We start from the raw sequence: 22427 nt of genomic DNA on the forward strand, positions 1-22427 counted from the left end.
AATCCTCCTAGGGGAGATAGGGATTCCAATCTCCCCTAGGGGAGACTGGAATTCAAGTTTTTGTAGAAAACCTGGGTCTTAATTCCAATCTCTCCTAGGAGGATTCCAGATTCTCCTAGGGGAGATAGGGATTCTAATTTGCCCTAGGACAATTGGGAATTCTTACAGGACAATCTCCAATTTTTTGAAATTCTGATTGCATCAAAATGCTTGGGAAAATAGACTGAGTTATTTCACACCTAAACTTTCAATCAATTTCAGCATAGGTAAGTGAATATGTAAATCAGACTCAGATATTTGCATCAGGTCATTGTGAGATGGTGACTCAAAAACCAATTTTTCCAGTTTGTTAGTGACTTGGTTCATAATATAAATTCTGAATAAAATCATGCTTTGTAAGAATATTGTTGTTTCCTTTATTTTGCCAATTTATTTTCACATTTTTTGGGGGTCAAAGTTAGGAAAGATTATGGAATTAGAACTGCAAATTATGCCAGGACAAATCTTGATTCCAATCTAGTAATTCACCTACAATTATAGTAATAGGCTTGCCTATGCTGAAATTGGTTGAAAGTTTAGGTGTGAAAAGATTCAATCTATGAGTTCTAGTATTTCTACAATTGAATCTGAATATCTACAACGGGATCTGAATATCAGGATATTAATCTCTCCTTGGATTCCAGATTCCCCTAGGAGGATTCCAATCTCCCCTAGGGGGGATTGGAATCCCTATCTCCCCTAGGAGGATTCCAGATTCTCCTAGGGGAAATAGGGATTCTAATCTCCCCTAGTGGAGATAGGGATTCCAATCTCCCCTAGGAGGATTCCGGATCCCCCTGGATTCCAATCTCCCCTGTGACATATACATGCATCCCTTCTGAACGTTTCTTGAACAATTTATTGTGTTGATCGTGGCCCTGTTTTGCCCTTACCATTAAAAAATGGCTCTACTTCTTAATGCTATAAGGTCTGTGAAATGTAGGATCATAATATGTTTGCCTTTCGCCTCATTAGACCGTTGGCATCTTGACAACACTACAAAGTTAACGACTAATTTTTCAGATAAACACATTCTTGTTCAGATTGCAGAATACAACGGGGAGCCCTCTGACATCGCCCATGACGTCACAGTGGTGGTTGCTAACGTCATCTGTTCCATGTTGATGGGAAAACGTTACGACTACAAGAACAAGACGTTTCGGGAGCTGTCTCAGGCTCTTTCTAAGACTGCTAAACTTGGAACTGGACAAGTCATTGACGTCTTCCCCTTGCTACGGTTTGTTCCTGTCGGTAGGTTTGTTCAATTATTATTACTTTTTTTGCGCAGCAAGAAAGTAAAGGATACCATAAATGATAGTAGATAAAGCAGGCACAGAGGGAGGGACATATATAGCTCATACTAGTCCCTCCTCCTCTATTCTAAATTAAATAAAGTAATACATAGGATATCATAACTATACAATAACTATGATTAATAATTAGAAGTGTGAGTTAAGAACGGAAGAATATGCTTTAGCGTAGAATACTTTCATATTTGTATATTAGCCAATTTTACAAACAAACCATATGAATTAAGAATTAAACTTTAAACAACACTTTCTGTGAAAATAGCTCCGTCAATAGCTGTATCTTTTATCAGTTCGGTAAGAAAATTAAAATCTATATGGGGAAAGGTGCTGAGCTGCTTTGCAACTAATTACTTTACATTTAAGTATAACTATTCCCCCTGATTTAAAAGCAAAGTTCTTTATTACAAATTACTTCTGTTGAGCGAGAGCAAAGGTTCCGATGACCGTCTTCATTAGGGTTAATTAACTGCGCAGTCATAAGTGCAATCGATGCATACCTAGGTATTATTACAACATAGTCAACATAGTAAATATTGTTCAGAACAAAACGATTTTTTCATTCTTTTTATATTCAGCCCACTGTTTTTTTTTTTATTTACAGTCAATCGACCCTACATCAATGTGTTGGAAGAATGTTCCAAGGTCAGAAATGTGATGAGAATGGAGATAGACAGCCATCGCGAGAACCTGGATCGCGAGAATCCGCGAGACTTCCTGGACTTCTGCCTGCTGGAGGTTGAGAAGCAGGAGAAGGTGGAGGGTCTGACAGAGGAGAACGTCATGTATATGGCCTCGGACCTCTTCTTTGCGGGAATAGTGACAACCACCAACACACTGCTGTGGAGTCTGCTCTACATGGCTTTGAACACTGACATCCAAAATAAGGTACTGATCAGCTAATACCCTGTTGGTCTGTGTCAGACTTTGAAGTGCCCTGCTAAGAAAAGCTCTAAATATTTTTGGCCCAAACAAGACAACATAAGATTCCTTAACCCCTTGTCGTACGCTGATTGGAAGAGGGGTAGTGCGACGGCCTTCATCTTTGAAATGTGTAATTATGGAACGAGGAGTTTATAAATATTACGACTTGTAGCAGATAATTCCATGTGCTCCATATAATATAACTTTATCAGGTGCAGCAGGAGCTTGATGCCGTTGTTGGTGAGGGTCTGCCCGCCCTGTCCCACCGTTCCCAGCTGCCCTACGTGAACGCCTGTCTGCTGGAGGTCATGAGGATCCGGCCCGTTGCACCTCTCTCGATCCCCCACGCCACCACAGAGACGGTCAAAATGCAGGGATATGACATCCCTAAGGGAACCCAGGTATGCTTCCTGCAAAAGGTCACAAATTATTTTTTCTGATGTTGCTAATTGTCATATGCCAGATTTACTCTGTGACAATTCCTTCCTTTATTCCTTTATTACGATACCCTTTAGCCAAAACTGGCTAGTCTTCCAGGGTTCATACAAAGATCATACAATACAAACAACAGATGACATAGTTAAAAATACACATATGACATAAAGAGGAAATTTACATTATTACATTATGTACAAATGAAAGATACCTAATTCACACTCTAATCACAGGACTCATATTGTGTGAACAGTTGGCGGGTGGCTTTTTTAAAGTTAGATGTGCTTGACAGTGATTTGATGTGTTGTGGTAGTTTGTTCCAAAGGTCGATTGCACGATACTGAAATGTTCTTTTTTTACTGTTTGTTTTTGGTTTGGGGAGCAAGAAACTGTTAGAAGCTGAAAATCTGGTTGAATATTTGTGGGTTGACTGGATTGGAACAAGTGAATCATATATGATTTGGGGTTCCTTACTGGATAGCACTCTGAAGAACATATTCAACGTGCTAATAACAAACTTGTCTTTGACCAAAGGCCATCCCAATTCCCTGTGCATCTCCTTAACAGGTGTATCAAATGATCTAGACAACAATATTCTACAGGCTCTGTTTTGTACAACTTGCAATTTCTGGGTGTTTGAAGCAGACATATTGGATAACACTGGTAAACAGTATTGTGCAAGTGATAGAACGATTGCACAAACAACAACTTTACAGACTTCGAATGACATGGCCCATGCGTGTCTACGCACAAGCGCAATGTTCCTTGATTGTTTAACAAGTATGTCATTGACATGCAAGTTCCATGTAAGGGACTGATCCATATGTAGATTGTAGACCGAGTAACACAGTCTCTTCCACCTGTTTGATATTTTCCGTTCCAATAACCAGGTTTAATGTGGTAGAAGGTAGAAGAGCCAGTTTACGGGGTGTGCCAAAAAGCATGCTCTTAGTCTTTAAAACATTCATGACAAGTCTGTTAATTGTTACCCATTCTGAAATCCTAACAAGGTCAGATTGTAAAGCCGCCGTTTTCTCGACAATGGACTTAGAAGCTTTATACATAGATGTATCGTCTGCATACATTTCCGTTGCACAATTCGAGACTGACAATGGTAAATCATTTTGGGAAGGGGGCATACCTTAGCTACCTTCCACTGGGCAGGAAAGCAGCTGCTTACAAGTGACTGATTACAGATATGCCGTACAGGTGCTGCAATATACAGAGATGCTAATCTGACTAACTGACTAACAATTCATTTTAACACGAAGGAAACTTTCGACTGAATTCATTCTGAACATATTATGTTTGCAGTGTGTATTGGTGTATGGACATACTCTGCTTTATTTCATCCAGGTACTACTGAACCTGTATTCCCTCCACATGGACCCCGCCTACTGGCCTGATCCGGACCGGTTTGACCCCGGAAGGTTTCTGGACGCGGAAGGAAACGTCATCAACAAGCCTGAGTCCTCCATGCCCTTTGGAGGAGGTAAGTAGTATTTCATCGATGAAATATATTTTATTTTTCTCATTCGACTTCACTAAGTGGATTCAACATTTATTTCCGAGCCAAATGACGTAAAAGTTGGTATGGAGGTAGAGTTAACAAATACCCTCAGGCATTTTTCTTATTTCCAGGCCGACGCGTGTGTCTTGGTGAGCAGCTGGCCAGGATGGAACTTTTCCTGTTCTTCTCGACCCTGCTGCAGTCTTTCACCTTCCGGACGCCAGAGGGCGCTCCTCCTCCAACCACTGAAGGCGTCTTTAGTCTAGGGTTGACCCCGCATCCGTTTAAGATCTGTGCGATCCCGCGTTAGTTTATTGGCTAGATTTGTGAGAAATGACGAGACGTATTTGACTGTTTTATATACTATCTAGAAAATTAACTTGTGGTAGCGCGGAAAATGGATGATTTTAATTAATGGGTAAATCTTGGTTTAGGAAAACATTTTATAAGATTTTATCTCTTCAAACAACTGTAAGTACAATTACAAGTACATTACGTAGCTCGCAACTTGGAGTCATGGGGAACAGCTATATATTTCCAAGGACGACACGTAGTATTAGTGTGTCCAATAGCTGCAAACAATCAGAACTGTATTTATGCATACACTGTTAACTTACTTGCTTTTTTGGAGACCAGCCAATAAACTTTCTTGTGAAGAATAAAGCCGCTTGAAATCAGATGTAACCACCGTCTATGTAACGAGATTGAAGAGCTATCAGTGACATCTGAGGTGTACGACATGCTAGTGTATACCCAATAATCCTTAAGAATAACCGATATGTACAGCGTCGACGTCTGCCTTTAAGTTAATGCAACTGTAAGTCAAGTGCAAAGATCATACTTGACCTTTATTATGTATGTATGCTTTTTAAACAAAGCGAGCAGAGTTCCTTACCTTTTTTGGGAAATGACAAATTACCGTGTTATCATTAATTATGTAGGTTTAGTAGTCAGTACAGTCAGTACTTAATGGTTTCGATCTGGTTAATTATATTAGCAAATATAGTACAAATATTTAACTTCTATGCATGCTTATCACCTTCTATACTAGAATTTATCTCAGTTGATAAGGTAACGGAATTTATATAGGATCAAGGTTGTAATAATTTCTACATTGTCAATTATACAACAGAAATAAATATATAACAGGAAACAATACACTGCCTGATACTCTGAAGTTCTCGACAGAATGGGCAAACCTTTCATTAACAGAAATTTTCTTGATCTTCCTAATTCTATGTTTCATGACATTACTGTTGGCTCAGTAATTGGCTGTACTTGTGCCAAGTCTTAAAAGCATCCGAGCTGAAACGTTTAACAAGCATGTTGACTGTGTACCTTTCTGCTTTGTTGTGGAATGAACTAAGGTCTAAGATAAGGTTAGCTTACACATGTATTTTGCAAAGGCGTCGCCATTTCTTAGGTTACACCATGTCAAAGAATACAGGTCATAGTTCATGCACGCGTCCCTTTACTGTTTTGTCTACTGCATTCTTGACATTAAGGGCTGCTGCTAGCGATAGCGTCAAGCCCTGAGGGCATGCAAGGTATTTTCAAGAAGTCACAGAGAGTTTGTAGGGGTCAGGGACAAAATGGCGGTTGGGCTGCGAGATCTAGAACGCTGACAGCTCTCACATGGCTCTTGTTGTGCATTTATATGAGGACGAGTAGTGAGACTGGTGATCTACAAGAACAAATGTTGTGCCGGTGTGATTATACCAGTCGTCGGATGACCTCGTCGGGTCATGGCCACTTACAAAATGGTTATTGCACATGCGGAAGAATGTCTTGATAATTGGTGTTTTAGTACTAGCATATTAGGGACTTTTTTCTGAGCTAGTGTTTTCATATTTAAAGCTAAATAATGTGGTAGTACGCAGAAAGCATCCAGCCGGGGATCTTGACAAAGGCTGGTACCCAGGCAGCCAGTCTGGTGTAGCCCGTCATGGACAGTCGGTCCCTCAGACGGCGGACGTAGTCGGGGGGAGACCGGCCTGAAAATACAGCGTACTGGCGGTAAAATATTTTGTTTTTCCAGCTTAGGCCATGTTGATTTGATTATATGGGTGACATCCTCCGGGAGCCCCAAAACTGATGCGCGCGTGCGAATAAAAAAAGTTTTGCAAAAAAAAGTTCTTTTCATTATGAAATCTACGTGGTCATGAGGGTTAAGCAAATGGCACAGAATATGGTTTGGCGAATAATCTAGTCTTCAAGATCATTTTTTGTAACTTATGGTATATTTTTGCTCATTTTGCAACTGTTTTGTACGATTTACAGTATGGTTGAAAACTTTTTTTTTGGAAACGGCCGAAAATCCATGCGTGCGCGGATGTCATCCATATAATCAAATCAACATGGCCTTAGTTTTATTTATGTTCTCTGAAATTCTTAATACTTAGTAGGAGGAAAAAAAACGAATAGCTGGTAGAGAAAGTTGCATTTGGTCAAATTCACTACCTGAAGTTTGTGTGAACTTAAGTAATTGTATGTATAAACAGAGTGTAGAAGGGTATATATGATATGATCCTTCTAGACTCTTTCTCCATGTTTTTGTTTTATTTCAGCATCATTCTGTTTAGTTACAGAACCAACAAATACAATTGGTGTGGCCTGATAACTGCCAGGGAAAAAATATAAGTGCAACGGCTACAAATATAACGCGATTTTGAAATATGTAACATTTCCAGACACTGAAGTGACTGAACATTTAGAAATGAAATCCACTATGATGGCAACGTCGTTATTTGTTGTCATCATCTGTAGTAACAAAGTGTATCAAAAGGGGTCAGTTTTCATTTTGGTGGTGAGTTGTAATCATTATAAGGAACCAGGTGTATTTTAGGGCATTATGATCACCTATGTTCTCGTTAAAATTGTCAGAATATTTGTCCTATTAACATGAGGAATCATTACACTTTGTCAGTCAATTCTATGTATTACTAAGCACTTGCAATATTGTATTCGATATTTTTCTGATAAATACATTTTTCTGTTAAATGCATCAAATTCAATTTCTGAACGGAAAATATTCTGGGTGAGGAAATCTTTCTAATTTTGACATTTGGTAGTACATCACATTCCCGTCATTATTTTATATATAAAGGGATTTAGACGTCTAGAAATAAGGAATGTGAGGTGAAAAATTTTAGGTACTATCAGCACATAAATAAAACAAGCCTCCGATAAGAAATGAGCAATCGTTTCCGCCAGCTACACCGCATTCACCTTCAAGGATACTAATATGCTTCGGGATAGGGGTTGATTCAACTAAGGCCATGTTGATTTGATTATATGGATGACATCCGCGCGCGCATGAATTTTCGGCCGTTTAAAAAAAATGTTTTCAACCATACTGTAAATCGTACAAAACAGTTGCAAAATGAGCAAAAATATATCGTAAGTTACAAAAAAAACATACCAATGTCGTAAAATGCCAAAATCAAACGAAAAAAGACAAAATTGTAAAGAAATGAACTTGAAGACTAGATTATTCGCCAAACCATATTCTGTCCTATTTGTTCAACCCTCATGACCACGTAGATTTCATAATGAAAACAACTTTTTTTTTGCAAAACTTTTTTTATTCGCACGCGCGCATCAATTTTGGGGTTCCCGGAGGATGTCATCCATATAATCAAATCAACATGGCCTTACTCCATTACAAAGAAAATGTAGTTTTACTGCCCTAAACTGACAATGTTGTTTTTAATGAGAATCTGCAGGTGCTCCCTACCATCAATGTCTTTAAAGCCGTACTCATCTGCCAGGTCACCGCTGGTTAAGATTCTCCCTGACTTCACCATGATGTCAGGGTCTGAAATAGAGATCATGAAAACAGGTATCTGTTGGCAGTGAATTACTCTTTAATCTACAATGTGACACTGCAATCATTGACCCTTGCTCGCTACTTTTAAATTGTTAATATCTATGTGTATTTATTGTTGATGTGGTGTACATGTATGTATATATGTATGTATTTTTAAATGTTTCTACTATGTTGTAATTATGTCATTTTAATTGTTTGAGCCTTGGAAGAAATAAATGAAATCAGTCACACAGAGCTAGATGTGCTTGGAAGAACAGTCATATTCTAGTCAACATGACGAGGCCATTTAGGGGTTTTCCCTGGCGTCTTTACCGTTTTCCATGTACTGCAGTGAATACTATGAATAATTGACTTCGAAACTTTTCCCATTGCTATCTCTACCTGCCATACCTGCCACACACATTCAGGACCATCTTCCTAGGACTTTAATCCCGGAGAATCTCCAACGACGCTTGGCTGCGATTCGCTTGGAATCTATTCTAATCTATTCTAGTCCCGTTTGCTTCCATGGTTGCATTTAAGATTATGATATGCTGGACTTTTGCGCATACGGTCTTTAAACATTCGTGGGCAACCTCACTTTACTCATGTGTAAATGATTACCTAGGATTGGTTACGGAGGTCCCTCGGATTGGACATTAAATGGAGGTCCCGTATTTTGGAATGCCACACCAAAAAAGAAACAACCACACTTAAGGCCTGGTCACAACCCGCCATACGTGCTTCTGCGTGCTGTCTGCGTGCAAAAACGTGGGCAAACGTAGGGCATTCGTGTGTGGTGAGTACCGCCTTCGTACGGAATCCGCATGTAAAACTTTTTCTGCGTGCGTTGTGCGGATTCACCACCAGTGCGTGCGAGTACTAGCGACGCGCGTGCCCCGTACGTACCGTACGGAAGAAAAAAAAAAAAGAAGAAGCACGTGTGAGTACGGCCTCCTTACGGTAAAGTTGCAATCGCACAGAGATCTTACGTTGTAAGCACGTACAACTTACTTACTACTTGCGCAACGAATCGCTCACGGCCAGACGTGGCGGGCAGACCACACTCTTACACCTTGCGCAACCGTGTGAGCGACGTGCGAGTGACGTGCGTCGACGCCACTCCTTTCCCACGTTCTCAGAAAATACGTAGCAGATGTAGCCTCCAAAAAAAAAACCGTACGGACAAAAAGCACGTACGGCGGGTTGTTACCAGGGCTTTAGCGAAAAGTGTAGGTGACCGTCCCGGTGTGAGTGGTTCAAACCTCACAGGTCTCTAGGTTGACATCTTGAAGAGGTGATAATAACCCGTTATGTCAATCCTTCCACAAATGTCACAGGGGTAAATCTTCATATACAAGAGTTCCGAGATCTCATACCTCCATGAAATATGGGCTTGACATGTAAATGTTAATTTCTTCTTTAATTATGCAAATTACCTCCACATTAACATAATAAATGCATCGTGATGTTAACTTTTGATTAACTTACACATGTACCAAGTATGAAATTCCCATCATTTACCACTAAGGAGTCATAGAATTTTCGCATTAATTATGCAAATTAGGTCATCATTTGCATAATTGGTATCTGGTGATGTTCCATCTGCCATAGATTACATACTAGTACATTACATGTATGAAAGTACTATAATGCAAAACACTGTAATTATAGAATTTCCTCATTAATTATGCAAATTAAGTCCTCATTTGCATAATTTGCAGTTAATTATGTACATCTCTCTCTCAGCTACCTACCTACCAAAAATGATGAAAATACATTGTTTCTATATGGACTTATTGGCTTTTAAAGATTTCGCCCGAAAGTCCCCTGCAGTTCCAGAACAAGCTGCTAGGGGGACCAAACCCACACCACTTATTCCTGACAGGACAATCTATCTGCCACCAAAAAATCAAGACCATAGCATATTCAGGACAAAAGATACAAAAACCGGAAGTTCTGCTGCAGTACCAAGGTCATCCACCAGGAGGCGTATATTTGACCTTGACCTTCGTCTTCCTAAGACCTACCAGCATACCAAATATCATCACAATCCATAAAGGCGTTATGAAGTTATGCTGGCCGCAAATGTGCGGAGACACAAACACACAGACAGACAGACAGACGCAACAAAAACAATACCTCCATTTTCATGGAGGTAATAACACAGGTTGTTTGTTTTCAAACACACAGCCATACAGTGGCACTGCCACATTTGCCCTGAAATAGGTCACCTATTCCCCTGAGGGAGCGCGCTGCCTCGCTGGGCATAGCCACATCTGTTACCCTGCCTCGCAAGTACAAAGGGGATTCCTCTCAGCCATGCCCTGACTCAACCTTAAACCGGAAGTGCTGCTGCAGTACCAAGGCCATCCACCAGGAGGCCCATATTTGACCTTGACCTTTGTCCTCCTAAGACCTACCAGCATACCAAATATCATCACAATCCATAAAGGCGTTATGGAGTTATGAAGGTACAAATATGCGGAAACACAAACACACATACACACACACACACACGCACACAGACGCGCCAAAAACAATACCTCCATTTTCATGGAGGTAATGAATAAATAAAATAAATCATTTTATCACATTACATCGATGTTAACACGTTAACTTACCTGTGGCAAGATGGACGACGCCTCTCCCTGAATACTCGGCACTCTCAGAATTCAACACGAATCTGTTCTTAAACTTAACAAGAGAAAAATGTGTTTACAACATATTAGTAATTGTTGTTTGAAATAAACTATCATTTATCATAAACCGAGTTTCATTTTCAATCCTTCTAATAAAATCAGTATTCTTGCTTAGAAGTTTTAGCATTAAGTTACTTTGGCACCGTTTATATGGTCCGGTCCAGAACATTTCAGAAACATTATACATGTTTGAATATAATGATGGATATCAGTTAGAAAAAGTGTGAATTATCCATACTTAAAGTTCGAGTTCTCTCAAACAGCAAAGTTATTCATTCAGGGCCACCTGTTAAACAAGGCCGACGTTTCGATGGCCGTCTGTCATCTTTATCAGGGCGTTATAGCTATCATTTATTGACATCAAGTGCCTGGTAACAGAAAGTCAGAAACGCCGGCTCTTGATACACAAGTGGCTGAGAGTAAGGCCTTGTTCAAGTGAAGTCACCCAAGGCGCTTTACATGTGGTTTACCCCGAAGCCGGTTTCAAGTGGCTCCATCTAAACGCTCCGAAATCACATTGAAAGCGCCTCGATCCCAAGCCACTTCTAGAGGTGGTTTCGAATCGGTTTTCCTGCATCGCGATTTGCGTCTGAACGCAATGTGATTTCAATGTAACTTCGCCTGGTCATGGATTACGTGGTGATATTTCTTTATTTATATGCAATACCAAATTTTACGTGGCAGCAACTTTAAGAGAAGTAATGGTCAAATAATGTGTCCGTTCTAGGGCGAGGTTCACCGCCTCTGGCGGGACAAGGTCGGCATTCGGCCGAGATACGCTAGGAGGGGGACATCAGCAAGCAGGTCGTTGACCTCTGACATTAATAACACACCACCTTGCGTGTTTTCATCAAACAGCAATAAATGTAGCTCAAGCGAATTGTGATCGGACACGGTTTCACAGGAGTGTGTGGCACGTGGACCAGATGTGAGTTACCCGAATCGCGGTTTGGGTGACTTCACTTAAACACGGCCTAAATGAACTTTAAATTTACACCTGAATATATTAGAAACAATACAGTCAACATGCCTTTATCGGATTTGATTAATATCCACCGAGAAGTGTGCATCATGGAAATCCATCTGTGTTATTATAAGTCAAAGTGCGGCTCTAAACTTCATTCTAACACTGGGGTACATAGGGATTGAATTTTAAATGACCACTGTAAGTAACCTTTATCAGGTTAATAATAACAATTCACAAAAGGCCAGAGTTACAAACACGTGACTTAATTCGATTCACACGCCTTTTTAAATACGTGACGTCACCAATTAACAATATTTGCTTTGTGGAAAATGTTTATAATCGTTCCTACATAAAATTAACTTCCATACGTTCATTTCCACTACTCAATAGCTATTTCATTGTTGTTTAGACTGGATAATGACATGCTGACGGCGTTTTTGCTTATGCTATATAATGTCCTTTGTGCGATTGTTGAGCTATAAATTTAAAACTCGATTATTCATAAAAAGTTTTATGATTCTGCTAAAGTGCAAAATAAACAAACTAACTCTATGAGCGAACTATGAGTTGTTGTGGTAACATTACTTTGTTAAGGGTCTTACAATACAATATAGGCACTGCGGAAAGGTGGAACTAACTATGGAAGGGTTGTTTTATTAAACAAGACACCGGAAGTGAACACTTGCTTACCGCGGTCTCCACTGGTGTTTTAGGCTGTAAGTTTTCCGTCCATTCCATGAAGATCTCTGTCCGTGTAGCGCCCGGCCACAGGGAGACGAAAGCCACGTTATGTTCCCTCAACTCCTGCGCACAGTCTGAGGCTATTCGGTCCATCTGAATAAAATATACCAGTGAAAAGTTCCGTCATGTTCGTAAGGCACTAAATAAAGAGACTCTCTTGCTTGGTTTTGATACTGACAGCAATAATGATTTATCTCACTATGCACGTTGGGGGCCACATTGTAAATATAATTCTTTGTAACCATGTAGATATTTGTGTAGGATAAAAAAATTAGTTTTGGAACGCATCTATATAGCAGCCACACCTGTGATTTGCAATGTGAAACAGTCAAAATTTCTCCGAGGAAATTTCATTAAAACCTCATCTGAATACAACACCTGGCTGTATAAAATGAGTCTGTATCATGTATAGATTCATTACAAATATTCCACCTTAACATCGTTGATAACTATCCGTAAATATTTTAAACAGGTTTAAAAGTCATTGGAGATTTTATTTTTTAAATAAGAAATAAGTGCACATTAAAAAAAATAAAAGCAGCACAGTAAAATTCTGATGGTCTACTTTTTAAATTTTTTAAAATCTTTTTTATATTTGTTAGATGTGGTTATTTCTGTATTTGATTAAAGCCGTTTCTTGTGATTGTATTTTGAAACGATATTCTCTGTCATTGGCACTGGTAGTATCTTTTCCTTGTCATGTTATTACTGATATGATTATGTAAAAGTGGCGTCGGGTGGTGTAGTGGTATATCATTCGACTGTGAACCGGGAGACCCGGGTTTGATCCCGAGTCGTACCCGGGACATGTCTGGACGACGTTGTGCCCTTGGGAAAGGCACTTTACACGACTTTTCTCACTCCACCCAGGTGTGAATGGGTACCTAACTTCGGTTGGGGAAAGCCATGTTGAGGTCACCTTGTGGCGCCGAATGGCAGCCGCACAGACCCTTGCGACAGGTCCACAAAAAATAATTGTGGAACAAGTATGTGTATCACGTGTATTATTTGATTGTTGTAATTGTTGTGATTTTTATTATGTGATACCCTGCATCACGTATAAGGCTGCGACTGCACGGGTACTGTTTGGCCAATAAAAACCATTTAAAAAAGTAAAAGCTAAAATGTAGCAAACCTGGAGTTAGGAAAACGTTTACATCACAAGTAAAAGCCTTACCGCCGCCTTGCAGACACAGTAAGCTGGGTTAAGGCCATAAGTGAGTCCTCCCTCAGAGGAAATGTTGACGATGAGCCCCGCCCGAGCCGGTACCATCAGCCGGGCAGCGTACACAGCACAGATATAGCTGTTCCTGTGAAAACAGACAGAAATCCACAACATCACTCCCACACCTACACACTACCGAATTGATTTTAGTTAGTCCAGACTTACAGCATGGGCTTAGTTTTTTTGTTATAAGGCCATGTTGATTTGATTATATGGATGACATCCTCTGGGAACCCCAAAACTGATGTGCGCATGCGAATAAAAAAAAAATGCAAAAAAAATGCTTTCATTATGAAATCTGCGTGATCATGAAGGTTGAAAAAATGACACAGAGTATGGTTTGGTGAATAATCTACTCTTTAAATTCATTTCTCTTTACATTTTCTTCTTTTTTGTTAGATTTTGGCATTTTGCGACATTGATATTATTTTTGAATATTCTTTTTGCAACTTACGGTATATATTTGCTCATTTTGCAACTGTTTTGTACGATTTACAGTATGGTTGAAAACTTTTTTTTTGGAAACGGCCGAAAATTCATGCGCGCGTGGATGTCATCCATATAATAAAATCAACATGACCTAACTTTAACAGAAAGGAAATATACTTGTTCCTTTACCCTCCTTTTTCATCTCTAGTCACATAAGGTCAATGACCTGGAGCAAGTAGCTCCAACCATAGTAAATGTATTAACTGGAACTGTAGCAGACACCCTACAGTGTTGGGTCAAAATTTGTAGCAAGGTGCTAGAGAGAATTCGAGGGGTGGAAAAACAAACAGAACAGTATATTGACGCTAAAAACCGTAACTGAAGCAGCTGGATATGATTTTTAAAACGGCCAAACACGATTGATTTTGAGACACGAAAGGTAGTGAGTCGACACTGCCTGAAACGTCATATCCAGTTGCTTGAGTAACTGCTTTCGGGCGTATCGTATTACCTGGATGTCTTACCTTCATCGACGTTACATTACATTTTGTTACCAGGTAAAGTTTAACATTTGCATTTGCTTTGAGAAGATTGTGCTTCTAAATTTGGGTCGTTTTGCGTGTAGTCTCCCATCTTTCTTTGGTACTGCAGCAGAACTGGTGTTTCTTGCATGCTTTGTTCTGAACTTGCCATGGGCTCAATAATAGCTATGTACGTGTCATGTCAGCTTTTTTTGCAGCTGCAAATGATTTTGAGACAAGAGCTACATACAGAACACTACAGTTGTCAGCAGATATCCTACCTCACTCCTACACTGATGGTTTGGTTCCATGGTTCTAACGGCGCGTCCCAAAATCCCTTCGGCTCCTCGATGTGATCTATGCAGGCCTGTATGAGACGATAACAAGAACATCTTGGCAATGTTTTTAACACAGACAAAAACAACAAAACCGTGGCAAGTATTTATAACTTTTAACATGAAGGATTCACTTAAGATCATTTACTTTTTTTTAAAGTTGATACATATCGTTAAAACAACCATGTTTTATTCGTCGACTTGGTTCTTGGTTTGTACGCAACTTGCCTATGTTGTGGTTAGCGTATGTCGGCTTCCCAAGGGCAATACATGACTAGTTAAACTTCGTACTACAGCTAGAAGGGGTGGAATGGGGGATACAGAGTCACTTTTCAGATCACATCTTCGACATAGCAGCAGCGGCACCTAACTGCCGTGCGAAGTAGGTAACAGACGGTTGCCACACATCGGCTAGGTAGCTCTTTTTTTGATTGTGTACAAAGTACTCTACCTTTGCAGAGCTGTACGCGTTGTTTACCAGGATGTCCAGGCGGCCATTTTGCTCCCTCGCCACCCTGTCAAAGAGACCTTTGACCTCGTCGTCTTTCTCGTGATCACACTGAACCGGGATGGCGTGTCCACCTCTCTTCTTTATCTGGAATGTAAACATAACCAAAGGTCGCAGTGAACAAATACGGCCCATCCTGTACTACTGACTTTTAAAAGAGCACCTTGCCAGCGGGTTTTTCCTTACGTGTAGATCAGTTTCTACGTCGGTTGACCGAAGCATTATAATTCTGTCTGAAGTAGACATGTTGAAGAACAGGAACAGTTTGTTGCAAGCTCCTTAATTAAGTTTTTTTTTTAACCTTTAACAGTTTTAATAGTAAGACTAAAGGATGTGTCAACAATAAGCGATGTCTTTGACACCGAATTCTCATTTAGAATAATTACATATAAAATATATTTATTTTATAGCTTTTCATCCATACAGCCTTATATAATATCTGTGAGGCACCGGCAACATTATCGTTTTGTAGAAGAACTTACAATAAATAATAGATATATATTTTCATAGTTTTTATTCATAAATGCCGTACCTCCTCCACACATTCTGTGAGTGAAGTCCCCCGACCATCGGGCAGCAACGTCCGACCTGGAACAATTTTTTTTTTGGTAGGAAAATAGATGAGTATGGATTCGCTCATAGGTTCGTTTGTTTTGTAACGGTCTTACATATGTAAGTCTTCTTAATTTATAAGTCTTTAATTAACACCGAGTGTGGTTTTGAATTCGATTGTTCGAAGATCAAAGCTTCAATAGAATGTAAAAAAAAAATTAAAACCGTTAATCTCTAGCTCCCCGTTGTTAAAATAAAGTGCCCTCGAACTGTAACAAAAGGGATCCTACGTGTATGCACATGGATTTTGTTATTGCACATTTTTAAATGTGCATACACGTAAACCTCTACTCATAAAAACTAAGAATTGATATAATAAAAGTTTTTATCTTATTATAGCTAAACGAGCTTGGATTATTTATTGTTATAGATTCTGGGCGCACATATGGTCCAACTCAATCCACAGCAAAGTTATGTTGTTCACAGACACACGGACATACAAACAGGCGATAATTCTTAAATTAGACATCGTATGTCAAACAGCTAATTGTTATATCTTGAACTATCTTAGTCATGGCGGATGTGGGGATAGCCTCTACAAGGCTTTGGGAGGCGACTGAAAGAGTAAAAAGTGGCCGAATGGAGAGATAAAATGCCAACGGAGTTGATCTGTTATAGAGTGCACTTTGCCGCACCCCGATGCCTGATCTGGGGCATATTTGCTTGTGTAACATATATTCTGTGCCCTCGAAGGGCAAATACTCCATGAGTGGGTAACTAGCGTCCAGACATATATATATATATAACAATGTTAGATATGCCTACATATACAAAACATATAGAAGTTAAAAAATTCTTCGATGATTGTAAAAGGATCATTCCGACCCAATAAGTCCGATCCAATGGTAGCTACACACGTTTGTATACCGTAGGTAAATAAGCTGTACCCCATAGATGAAACATTTTGTACCCTATGGAATTCTTGTACAATAAAATTACATATGCCCTAATTGTTATCCTTAACATTGTCACTTTTCTGTTAAATTTGCACTAATGAAACCTCAAATTGCAAAATGGACAACTAATGTTTTGTGTGTTGTGTAAAATCTAGGTCACCTGTAATGTAGACTGTAGCTCCGGCCTCTGCCAGTTGCAGCGCGATGCCCTTACCGATACCCCGTGATGCTCCTGTTACTATAGCCACCTTACCGACCAGACACTGCTTCATTCTTGTCTCTTCTGGAAGTGCAACTAACGGCCGACACTAATACAACTGGAGCAAGACCAATCGTGTATCTGGTCTTCTTCGGTGTTACATACTAGCTTATATAATGAATAGATAATGCCTGTTAAACATTGACTAAGATTTCTTAATCTTGGTCAAATCTCGGAACCAAACGTATGCCACTATCACAGACTGATGTCAATGACTACAGTTACTTTGTTGAAATACAACACGACACTAATATAACTGAATCAAGACCAATCGTGTATCTGTTTTTTAAACCAGTATGGTCTTCTTCGGTGTAACATACTAGCTTATATAATGCATAATGCCTGTTAAACATTGACCAAGATTTCTTAATCTCGGTCAACTCTCGTAACCAAACGTATGCCACTATCACAGACTGATGTCAATGACTACGGTTGAAACAGTTGATGTTATTAAAATCACTTTAACCATCTTTAAAACGACACATATTTTATGTGACGAGTAATCCCCTCTGTTTTTAAATAATTTATGCTGTATGTTAAGTGCAAATATGTAGGATTGTGTTTGTAAATGTGATGTTACATGTATTGGAACCCTGGAAGAATAGCCCATAATGGGCTAAAGGGTATCTCAATAAACTGAACTGAACTGAACACACTGTCCTTTGTGAATATGTAGAAAGTACACCATAAAGTACCGTTTGAAAAGATGAAAAGACAATAATTAACCCTAATGTTTAATCAGTACCGATCGACCAGTGATAAGCAGACATAATGGAATTTGTTTACCCTTCTCAGTGGGTTACTCTTAAAAGTGTTCTTTTTTTTACTACCCCCAAATTGCATTTTTCTTGACGAAACGATTCCCAGCTTAAGTTATTGAATGATTAATGATTAATGAATTTGTTAGAAAAAAAGTGACTGCAAAAGCATAACTTAATTCAAAATTTGAGATCATTGTTTTTTAAGTAAGTGCATATTAACTACACCTAGTACTCAACCAGAAACTGTATAAAACATATTTTCTGCCAATCACTGTTATTCACACATACACATGTATGCGGAGGGGCGAAACAAAATGGCGGCGATGTGTAGACAATGGATATATAGAACCGGTTCATCCAGTTTTTATGTTACAGGGCAATTGGTCACTGTCCTCCTCAAACACTGTTATGATTAGTACACTCGGGTGACGTTGTAAATTGTGGAAAAAAATTGATAGAGCGAGCTTAACAGTGTGTTAAAACAAGGACATTATTAACAAGGACCTTATAAGCTCCTTAGATGAAACTACATCGGTATATTCAATTTGATAGAATTTATTTTTCAATGTCGAACACAAGGAGGCGGTCTAAAATACGTTGCGTTTGAACTCACAGTTTGAAATAAGAATTCTTCCTCCTATAATCGGTCCCCGTAAGATATGTTTCGAGTGACGACAGCGTCCATTGTCTGTTTGTAATTGCTGGTAACTGGAGATTAATACCAGTATTTTGTCTCTGACTCAGGGGGGAGAATGATCATTCCTACATACATTTTTGGCCCTTCCTATTACAGACTCCCGATGTTTCTCACTCTCAGTCACCCTTTATTATATGCTTAGGTGCCAGTTGGAAAAAAAAGAGGCCCTACTGAGTAGTTTCCGGGCTGTTTTTTTCGCAACTTCATTAGGTGTGACCTTTGCGTGAACTCATGGAACACCCTGCGGCTACCAGGCTATCTTTTACCATTCTGGACCCTGAAAAGATTAAAAAGTTCTAACTTCAATTTTACCCAGGCCCCGCTGACAATAAAAAAAAACACCATGGTGACTAGATTGGCCGATAAAAATAGATTAATTCTTGCAGGCCAATTTGATCGTCGATGGCCGGCTAACTTCTCTTGCCAATTAATACCCTTTTTTAGGCCTATTTCTACGATTTATTCAACCTGCAAAAGAAGTCTGGTGGAGACTAGACCAGTTGCCTGTTATATCAAAACTGGATCAACCAGTTCTATCTGTCCTTAGTGTACAAATCGCCGCCATTTTGTTTCGCAGTGATAAACAGTGATTGGCAGAAAACATGTTTCTCACAGTTTCCGGTTAAATACTAGTTTGGGTATGTTTTTAATTCCGATTATAAACATTTCCTCAGTCGTTAACTGTTAACATTACTTATAAGCAGAGGCATTATATCGTGTGACTCTTGTTATAACTGCGTTTGAGGGGATCAATGAGGTAATTTCCTGTTACAGAAAAACCGGTTCTCCCGGCTGCTTTCAAACCGCCGCCATTTTCTTTCACAGTTTAGATAACCAAGTCTTGTTTTACAGCCCGGAACAAAGGAGCGGTGAAGAATCTCGGTAAGCAGGTGTTTATTTCTACTCTATGTAGCTTATGTAAGTAACAACATTTCCTATAGCTACGTACATTCTAATTTCCCAAGTTTTAAACTACAACTAGTAATTTTTGAAATGTGACATATGTGATGTCACTGTCTAATATAGTATCATGCTTAGGAAGCCATTTTCGTCCAGGGATAGTTGGCAGGATACATAACATCAAGGATCTTAAAACCCCCTGGACGAAATCTTTTTCATAACTTTAATAATTAGATAATGAAAGGTCATTTTGTTGTTTTAAGAGTTTTTCAATACCAACTGTTAGGAGGTATTTTTGTACAAAATTGTTACCTACTGTTAGATATTTTTGCATTAATTGTTTAAATCATTTTTTATGTTAATGACCGTCAAATTACTTCACATATGCGGACGGGTTTAATGCGTACACTATGTGAACGGGTGTTGACAGTAAGTATCAGTATCTTTGAGAGAGCGTTATGGTAATGCTGAAATCTAAAATCAATTAAAGATTCTATTTTAATGATTATTAGGCTATTTCTAATACTAAAAAAGAGTGCATCCACCTTTTTATAATGTGGTGACAGTTGCTACTAGATACACTTATTTGTGACAATACTTTAATGTACTAGCAGTGTGTAACAGTTAGGAAGTGATGTATACAGATAGTAGGGCTGTAAAGTTCACCAAACTTTACCAATTGCAAGGGAACGGGTGAGCATATCGTATGTAATTACTTTGCTGGTAATTATTAATTTAATTGGACGTATGGCTTGATAAGGATTGTCTTTGTCACTGATTAAAAAAAAAAATCACGTCCTAAAGGAAACAACCTATGTTGCGACCAAACAGTTATGTAAATAGTTAAACCTCTGTCGTTGAATAAATGAATAGTTATTAATATATAATAAGCCACTGACATATATTCTAAACGTAGTTTGCCGAAAACATATAGTATGTACTGAAAGGTAGGGTGACTTTATTTATACATGTAGTTAGGTTTGTTCGATCTCAGTTGTAGTAGACAATACTGAAGCCCCTGCTAAAGTGGTTGTACTTTTGTGAAAGATTAGAGCGATTCAGTCCCCCAGACAATTTTTTTCTGCGATAGGTACCTTTTTAGTAAAAAAAAATACTCAAGTGCTAACGGTATGTCAATCTGATCTTTGCAGGATGCCCACGTTTTTTTACCACGTGACCTCCTGTATCCATACCTGAGCCTACCTGTGTGAAGTCCGGATTTGTAAACATGGAAACCATCAAAGCGCTGTGGCGAGACTTTCCGACGAAACGAGTATGTATATGTGTTTTGTTTTCACTGCGAATATTCATCTTTACCATAACATTTACCATTAGTCTTTTTTGCGGAGCCCATACACACGCACACACACACACACACACACACACACACACACACACACACACACACACACACACACATATATATATATATATATATATATATATATATATATATATATATATATATATATATATATATATATATACACACAGGGGAGATTGGAATCCAGGGGAATCTGGAATCCTCCTAGAAGAGATTGCAATCCTGATATTTAGATCCCAATTCAGTTGTGGAAATACTAAAACTCATAGATTGAATCATTTTATACCTAAACTTTCAATCAATTTCAGCATAGGCAAGCCTATTACTATGTAGGTGAATTACTACATTGGAATAAAGATTTGTCCCGGCATTATTTGCAATGCGAATTTCATAATTGAAATCTTTCCTTAATTAGACCCAAATCTATTTCCAACAGGAAAAACTGATTTTTGAGTCACTATCTCATAATGGCCTAATGCAAATATCTGAGTCTGATTTGAATGTTCATTAACCTAATAGTATGCTGAAAGTTAAAGTTTACGTGTAAATTAAATTAGTCTGTTTTTCGAAGCATTTTGATGCAATCCGAATTTCTCCTTTTAAAATTGGAGATTATCCTGTAAGAATTCTCACTTGTTCTAGGGCAAATTGGAATTTCTATTTCCCCTAGAAGAATCTGGAATCCTCCTAGAAGAGATTTGTATTCAGATATCTAGATCAAAGTAGTGTAGAAGATGAACTCGAATTCCATTCTACCCTATAAGGATTCCAATCTGTCAATATATATATATATATAAAGAGAGAGAGCGCGTCCTTACGAACCAACCTTTCATGTGGTCCAACATTCGATTGATCGGGTCATAAAAGTTATGGAAACTAAATAAACTTTTAAAATTCTGGTTTGATTGATTGATTGAAAAATCGATGTTGTTTTGGTTTCAGGTTACAGTTTTAGGTGTGCTTATTGCGATAGGAGGCATAGGGGGAAGCACCAGACATCCATTTTTCCCGTTCCTCACGCACGACTTCTTCCCTTATCTAAACAGTAACCAGATAGGTACGTCGCATTTTGCTTTGTCATTCGTTCAAATGGACAAAAACAATTCGTGGTGGTCATATACGAATCTGTATACAGATTCGCAGCTGAATCTTTGGCATTCTCAAGGTCTATTTAACACATTTTAGAGATTTTAATTCCGCCAGGATGATGTATACGCAAAAGAGCTATGCCTGTAGTTCATGCAAAGTCTTTAGAGTGTCTATTAAATTCCTAAAAGAAATGATAGCTATTCATTTAAACAAGGCTCATAAAATAACTGGATGAGTCCTAATTAACTGGTAAGAGGGGGTTTGTCAACTTGGAGAGGCGCGACGCTCCCCGGAGCATGCGGTCCTGAGTGAGTGAGTGAGTGAGTGAGTGAGTGAGTGAGTGAGTGAGTGAGTGAGGGGGTTTGTTAGGACATTTTTAGTTATATTTAATTCGACCTATTGTCTGCCTTGTATTGCTTGCTTAGATTGTCTATATAT

At 38.9% G+C, this 22427-nt stretch overlaps 2 protein-coding genes and 1 long non-coding RNA gene across 3 annotated transcripts in view; 2 read left to right on the forward strand and 1 right to left on the reverse strand.

Moving 5' to 3' along the window:
* Positions 1-5070, forward strand: part of LOC109474726 (cytochrome P450 2U1-like) — a 6677-nt gene extending 1607 nt beyond the window's left edge. Inside the window, exons 3-7 of the mRNA XM_019775088.1 lie at positions 1083-1290; positions 1951-2234; positions 2483-2671; positions 4062-4197; positions 4347-5070. Coding sequence (XP_019630647.1) covers positions 1083-1290; positions 1951-2234; positions 2483-2671; positions 4062-4197; positions 4347-4525 — 996 coding nt within the window. The 3' untranslated portion in view covers positions 4526-5070. The remainder of the gene's footprint in view (positions 1-1082; positions 1291-1950; positions 2235-2482; positions 2672-4061; positions 4198-4346) is intronic.
* A 5-nt stretch (positions 5071-5075) lies between these two features.
* LOC109474727 (dehydrogenase/reductase SDR family member 1-like) lies at positions 5076-17309 on the reverse strand. The gene is made up of 9 exons (XM_019775089.1): positions 17120-17309; positions 15984-16039; positions 15395-15538; positions 14890-14975; positions 13611-13743; positions 12383-12526; positions 10648-10720; positions 7952-8032; positions 5076-6209 (listed from the first exon to the last, which is right to left on the reverse strand). Exons 1-9 carry the CDS (start codon positions 17229-17231, stop codon positions 6073-6075), a joined length of 966 nt encoding a protein of 321 aa, XP_019630648.1. The 5' UTR covers positions 17232-17309; the 3' UTR covers positions 5076-6072.
* Positions 17310-20736: 3427 nt separating this feature from the next.
* Positions 20737-22427, forward strand: part of LOC109474724 — a 1854-nt gene continuing 163 nt past the window's right edge. Inside the window, exons 1-2 of the long non-coding RNA XR_002140496.1 lie at positions 20737-20849; positions 21843-21957. This is a non-coding gene — a long non-coding RNA (uncharacterized LOC109474724). The remainder of the gene's footprint in view (positions 20850-21842; positions 21958-22427) is intronic.

This window comes from Branchiostoma belcheri, unplaced genomic scaffold, assembly GCF_001625305.1.
Source record: "Branchiostoma belcheri isolate BF01 breed outbred unplaced genomic scaffold, Haploidv18h27 scaffold312, whole genome shotgun sequence".
Classification (NCBI taxonomy): Eukaryota; Metazoa; Chordata; class Leptocardii; order Amphioxiformes; family Branchiostomatidae; genus Branchiostoma; species Branchiostoma belcheri.